General features: G+C 39.9%; 1 protein-coding gene across 4 annotated transcripts in view; it reads right to left on the reverse strand.

The window, feature by feature from the left end:
• Positions 1-1,156: 1,156 nt before the first annotated feature.
• Positions 1,157-7,393, reverse strand: part of LOC107668679 (zinc finger protein 501-like) — a 15,857-nt gene continuing 9,620 nt past the window's right edge. For all 4 annotated transcript variants that reach the window (XM_016460645.1, XM_016460643.1, XM_016460642.1 and 1 more), the window contains exons 2-4: positions 3,280-3,447; positions 2,750-3,116; positions 1,157-2,203 (exon numbers count right to left, since the gene is read on the reverse strand). In XM_016460645.1, coding sequence (XP_016316131.1) covers positions 1,173-2,203; positions 2,750-3,116; positions 3,280-3,447 — 1,566 coding nt within the window. In that variant the 3' untranslated portion in view covers positions 1,157-1,172. The remainder of the gene's footprint in view (positions 2,204-2,749; positions 3,117-3,279; positions 3,448-7,393) is intronic.

Consider the following 7,393-nt stretch of genomic DNA (forward strand, 5'->3'; position numbering starts at 1 on the left):
TTTGACATCAACCCGGTGAGTGAACAGCAATATGAAAGCGGCTTCACGAGACTAATGATGAGCATAGACAACAGACAGAGAATAAAATGTAGCACTTTTATTTCCAACGTGCGCTCATTCATGGCTGTATTATTTAACTCATGCAAAGTTACGTCTTTATTGGGAGAGGACTTGACGGATTATTTTACGTGACTCCGTGAGTTCATCTCTATTTCTTCGAGCCAAGCTGCATAAACTGCATATCAGGCATTTATGTAATACATCTCATTTGTGCATTAATGGCTGTTATGTTAAATAAAGTTGACCAACTACAGTAAATCAAGTACCTGTGCACGCCGTTGTTGTTGTCTCGTCTCCCCTCAGACGCGCTGCAATGGCGATCCTGTGCAATTCTCAAAACATCCACAAGATGGCGGCGTTTATCGGTGAATCCGATATTACAAAACCGATATCCGATTATTGTAAAATGCTTAAATATCGCGAAAAATATCGGTAAATCGATATATCGGTCGATCTCTAATTAATGGCACACGTCATTACGTCCCCACACAACGCCATCCGACGTCCCCTCCAGAATTTCACATATAAACATATAGTTCGTCTTCATTATGATGCCATATACAGTTTTTGGTGTTTCATTTTTAATTTACTGAAAACTTCATGTGCAGTTAATTATTTGTCATGCTATACATAAAAACAGATGACGGCATTGTTGAAGCTTTTGTTTGCCGTCAAACGGTTGAGCACCGTGTGTGTATCCTGGCGCAAAATGTGGTGAAAAGTCCTACACGACGGTAATAGTGTGATTAAGGTGTTTACATGTCTATACTGTACTTTAGTAATGCGACTAAAATAGGAATACTCCATGTTTTAATGCGATTTGTGTTTACTTTGAGTATGACTTTAGCCAGATTAAGGTAATCAAACATCTCTGTTTACATGGTAGATTCTTAATCAGAGTATTGTCTTAATCATGTTAAAATCGGAATACTGTTGTCCATGTAAACGTACTGACTGATGCTGGACTAAATATCCACACTATGAATGCTGCTCAGAAATCCAACTTTTGTGTAAAATATGGTTCATGTCAGATTGTCTTCACTTGAATCAATCATCTGTTTGATGTTACTGTCATATCACAGCATGAATTATCAACTGCAGAAATAAAGCCTTTATTGACCGACCAAGACATGTAAAGTCGATGATTCTGGAGCAGTTTGTTCTTTAGCATGTTTTTTCTGGTGGGTCTGAAAACTACCTAAATAAGTGAATCTCTCGCCGCAGATGGAGCAGGAGTAAGGTTTCTCTCCTGTATGAACTCGCTCATGGATCTTCAGGACGTCTGATCGAGCAAACGTCTTGTCACACTGTGAGCATTTGAACGGTCTTTCTCCGGTATGAATCCTCTTGTGCTTTTGTAAATGATCAACCTTACTGAAATTCTTCCCACAGACGCTGCAGTGATAGGGTTTTTCTCCAGTGTGGATTCTCTGATGAAGTCCAATATAAGCTGGACTAGAAAAGCTCTTCCCGCAGTAGGAGCACAGATATGGTTTCTCTCCGGTGTGAATCCTCTCATGATTGTTCAGATTAGATTTGTGACGGAATCGTTTGTCGCAGTGTTTGCACTGAAACGGTTTCTCATCAGAGTGTATTTTCTGGTGTGACTTTAGAGAGCTTGAGTTTGTGAAGGTTTTCCCACATTCACTGCACTGATACGGCCTCTCATTGGTGTGCAAACGCACATGTTTCTTCAGATGAGATCCATGATTGAAGCTCTTTTCGCAGTGAGGACACTTGTGCGGCTTTTCTCCCGTGTGGATTCGCTTATGAGCATCAAGATTTCCTTTGGTGCTGAAATACTTGTCACATTCGCTGCAGTGGAAAGACTTTTCGTTGTGTGTCTTTATATGAGCTTTCATATTATGAGCAATGGTGAAAAAATCCTTCCCGCACTGTTCACAGTGAAAGTCCTCCTTCCTGCTGTGCTCTTTTGAATGAAGTCTCCTCTCTTCTGCGGTAGGAAAGCTGGTGTTAGTGAAGTATTTCTGTTCTGTGTGTTGTCTCTCGTGTCTCGTTAGGTTTCCCTGTGAACTCAGTGTTTTTCCACAGGTGGCGCAGGAGAAACTCTTGGTCTTCAGCTGCTCTTTTGAAGTTGAGACTGTTTCTTCATCTCCATCAGAAGATGAACCACCAATGGCATCTGAAAGGAACAAACCATTAATAAAACAACTTTAAAATATACTTGAATAAAGTTAGAGAACATCTAGGGATGTACCGAAATGAAAATTCCTGGCTGAAGCCGAACAGCTGAAGTCTTTCTGTTCTGTGTGTGTTCTCTCGTGTCTCGCTAAATAACCCTCTGAACTCAGTGTTTTTCCACAGGTGGCACAAGAAAAACTCTTCAGCTGCTCTTTTGAGGTCAAGACTGTTTCTTCATTTCCATCAGAAGATGAGCCACCATTGACATCTGAAAGGAACAAAACCGTAATAATTTTTTTTTTAAATGGTCAGCAAACCTGGAGCTCTTAAAAAAAGCACATTTTTAATCGCATAAAAAAAATATCAGAAATGTGTCAATTAGATTTTTTCCCGGAAATTGTTCAGCCCTGCTAACATTTGACATCATGTTTCCAAATATCTCAGAAAATCTGCACCATCAGCCAATATGAACCTGATCCTGCAGAGTCTCTGCTGACATTCAAGTGTCATGAAAAACAACAAAAGGTCATAAAAGAAAGAAACACACCTGGAGGAATGAAATCTTCATCATCATCATCCCCATTATTCTCATCATAATCATCCTCCTCTTCCTCATCACTGTGTTGTTGTTCTTTCTCTGCGGTGGTTTCGTCTCCTCTGCTCTCTATCAGGTTCCTGCAGTCCACCAGTTTGACGGAGCACGTCTTCAGCGGCGTCTGCAGCATCTGCTGTTCTCCAGCGTTACAGTCAGAGGTTTGATCAGTGGATTCATGATCCTGAGCGTCAGTATAACAGAGTAAAGTGAGGCTGAGCTCTGAGTCCTGTGTGTCTCTGGATCTCTGATCTCTGACGCTCCAGACTGAATCCTGAGCTTCTGTCCCATCAGTCACACGCATTGAAACCTTCTCCACATCCTGACAAACACAATCAGCTTATCAATACAGAATCTGGTAATAATTTGTCGTTATTTTGTTTGTGAATCAGCTTAGGAACTTAATTATACATTATAAAACAGTCATTTCATCAGACAAACTGACAGTGATTGAGCTGAAAGATGAAATGAAGAGCTGTTCAAACCTCTCTGTTCAGTTTGTCTCCTCTTTCTCTCAGCTTTGCCTCCAGTGAAGCCACCTCTTTCTTCAGCTGACAGATTTCTGTGATGAAATCCTCAATATCCAGCATGGACAGATCAGTTCCTACTGATTTACAGCAGACCACATCCACCTGCGCTTTCATGGTCAACATCTGAACACAAACGCTTCATGATTATTAAAAGGCACATTTATCTGATCAAACTCAAAATAATATTTACAAACGATTAGGTGTTTCTTCAGAATTACCTTAATTTTGTTTAGATAACCTTAATTTTAAATTTATTTAGATTTACCATTTCAAGGACAGTCTTTCACATCATTTTCACACAGTAAATAATGAAATTAGCCTACATGTTTATTAAGCCTTCTACACACTGCACAATTTTAGAAATCCTATAAGATCACTGCAGATCACACTGTGCGACATGGATCTAATAAACTTGGCTACAACATGCATGTAGACTACGATGACACCTACTGACTCATAGGCTACAATGCACATTTCTATAATAGAATGAAACGTCACCAGAATATGCTATTGTTAAACAAAAAGAGCATGATATTCACACTTTGGCCGTTGTAGTTTTTATGTGTGCTGAAAAAAGTGGAAGCGGCGAAAGAGGAAGGGATAAGAGCTTGAGGTTTTAGTGCCATGTCGCATTGATTTCACGTCGCATTTTTATTGGCTGATCAGTAAACTTACAGACCCATTTCAAATCTTCTGTTTATGTCTAAAATTTTAGAAAACATTGTGTCTGCTCAATCGTGCACCTTCCTGCAAAACATTATATCTATGAAGAATTTCAGTCAGGTTTCAGACCCCACCATAGCACAGAAACTGCACTTGTTAAAAATTACAAATGACTTGCTTCTTGCGTTAGACCAAGGCTGCATCTCATTGCTAGTTTTACTTGATCTTCGTGCTGCATTCAACACTATAGATCATGACATACTCATAGATCGATTACAAAACTATACAGGTATTCAAGGGCAGGCTTTAAGATGGTTTAGATCCTACCTTTCAGATCGATATCACTTTGTCTATTTAAACGGGGAATCGTCTCAATGAAATCCAGTAAATTATGGAGTGCCACAAGGATCTGTCCTAGGCCCATTTTCAATATACATGTTGCCCCATGGTAATATTATTAGAAAATACGGGATTAGTTTCCATTGTTATGCTGATGATACTCAACTATATATTTCAACAAGACCAGATGAAACCTCTAAATGATCTAAGCTAACAGAGTGTGTTAAAAATATAAAAGACTGGATGACCAATCATTTTCTCCTAAATTCGGATAAGACAGAGATATTACTTATTGGACCAAAAAACAGTACACAGAATCTCTTGGATTACAATTTGCAACTAGACGGGTGTACTGTTACTTCCTCTACAGTCAAAAATTGGGTGTTATATTAGACACCAACTTGTCTTTTGAAAATCATATTTCCCATGTTACAAAAACAGCATTCTTCCATCTTAGAAACATTGCCAAGTTACGAAACATGATACCTGTTTCTGATGCAGAAAAGCTAGTTCATGCATTCATGACCTCTAGACTGGACTATTGTAATGCACTGCTAGGTGGTTGTCCTGCATCTTCAATAAACAAGCTACAGGTGACTTAAAGAGTGTGTCCCCAAAAATACACCAACACATAGACTTTCCAACGCGGGTAAACAACACTCTGGACTTTGTTTACACCACCCAGAGAGGAGCTTACAAGGCCCTCCCCCTCCCCCACCTCGGTGCCTCAGACCACATCACTGTCATGCTAATGCCTGCATACAAACCACTCATTAAAGTCGCTAAACCAGTTCACAAACAAATACAAGTGTGGCCAGAAGGGGCGTCAGAGGCTCTTCAAGACTGTTTTAACACCACTGACTGGAATATGTTTAAGCAGGCTGCCACATACAATAACACCATCCAAGAGTACTCAGAGACTGTCACTGCCTACATCACCAAGTGTATTGATGATGTAACAGTCTCAAAGACCATCACTGTCCGGGCCAACCAGAAGCCGTGGCTAACAGGGGAGGTCTACTCTCATGAAGTGCTTTGAACGGCTAGTCATGCACCACATCAAGTCACATGAAAGTACGCACGTGATGGAGATTTACCGCTGATTACAGAACCGGCTTTCTGACAAGATGTGCATTAAATATCGCATGCGATTTATCGTGCAGCCCTAATCCAGCCCTTACAAAGACCTGTGATGACTGGACCGAGTCGAAATAGTCTTGGTTATTGGACTCGCAATCCGCCCGTGCTTGTCACCGTCCGGCACGCACCCGCACCACACGTAAATATTATTCCACCCGTTACATCAAATATTAGCGATTCACCTGCGTGTACCCACCCTCATGCAGGACTCTGGCTTCCCCCCTGTAGACAACATGATAGGCAACTCTGGGCCCAGAGAGTGATTGTAAATTAAGTTTACATGAAATATGTTTGAAATTTAATTCTGCATCTTCTGAGATTTCATTGTAATCCTTCTCATAAAGTCACTGAATTAACTATTAACTGTTCACCTGATTGCGTTGCCATCTGCGTGTGATGTTAGAGCGTCTCACATAGCTGATTTCACCATTAACTCTTCACCTGAACAGTTTATGTTGCTGTATATGGTATCATTGCAATCATTGACCATTAAAACATAGGGGTAGACATCACCTTTTCTGTGTTATCATGTTTAATAAATAAATACATAATTTGGTTGTGGCGGGAAGTAAAATGGTCACCATGGCAACCACGAGGTGTTTTTGCGATGGCTCCATTTATGAAAATGTTCAGGGCCCTAACCTGTACAATTGTACCAAGTTTCATGCTTTTATGAAAAAGTGAACATTATTTTCACATATAACCTGGACTTAGCGTTGGGCGATATGGTCATTTTTCATATCGTCATATCGCCAGCCCGTGAGATCACCGATACACGATATTATCGTGCATGGGTGGGTGGGGCAAGAGAGAGACTCTCTGTACTTGTCATAGGCTATTACATAACTATTTGGTGTTTTAAACCCTGCGCGCCAGAGTAAAGCCTTTGTTGCATGGAAGCACCACTAATCTAAATAATATACTTTCAAACATACTGATAAACTAACATGTTAAATATAAAAATATTTAAAACAGCTAGCTCATATATATTCGGATACAACAGTCAAACATCGCTATTAGGACCGCTCGTCCTGTGACAAGTTTGCCGCATCGGTGCACGGAAGTTATCAGTCTGCAGTCAACGGTGAAAATCAAAAGTAGATTTATTTTAAAGACCAACAGTTTAGCATTAAATATTGAACATAAACGAACGAAAAGTGTTTAAAACAGGTAAGTTCATATATTTGGAGTAAAGATAAATTAAACGGATACATCAGTCATACAGCGCTCTGGACCGCGCGCCCCATGATGAGCCCGACGCACTAACATAACTGTGGCGTTAAACTCTGTTAGTGGGGGCTCGGTTAAAATATTGCACATATATAGGCCGTTCAGATTACTTGTTTAAGTGCAATGAAATACCTCAAGATGACGTCTGTGTTTGTGGTTGGAGACTCTAATCCTCATTTGCGTGTGTGTGTGAAGTGCGGTGCTGAAGTGAAATAGCGGGGCAATTTGATAATAATAGCCGAATTATAATAGGCCGCCGAATAATAATAATAATAATAATTATACATTAATAGGAGAATGAGCCTAATATCGTCTTGACTATCGATAAAGACATCTGCTATCGTCGATATCTCTGACTATCGTCGATACACGATACTATCGTCTATTAGGGCTGGACCAGAATATTCGATTATTCGTTCAGTGGTTGGCATTCGATTTTCAAATTTGAGATTCGAATATTTTTTTTTTGTAGAACACTTGGCATCCCCCGCAAAATGGTTCTCATTCGCACTTGAATATGAATCGCCCATGAGAGAACGTCATGATTCAGTTCATCTGGAAGAGAAGATCGGAGTATCTCGGGCTTTAAAGGGGTCATATGATGCTTTTTTAAAGATCATTATTTTGTGTATTTGGTGTAACAGAATATGTTGACATGCTTTAATGTTCAAAAAACACATTATTTTTCATAATGTGC

The sequence above is a fragment of the Sinocyclocheilus anshuiensis genome, unplaced genomic scaffold (assembly GCF_001515605.1).
Source record: "Sinocyclocheilus anshuiensis isolate Anshui unplaced genomic scaffold, SAMN03320099.WGS_v1.1 scaffold156, whole genome shotgun sequence".
NCBI classification, from domain to species: Eukaryota; Metazoa; Chordata; class Actinopteri; order Cypriniformes; family Cyprinidae; genus Sinocyclocheilus; species Sinocyclocheilus anshuiensis.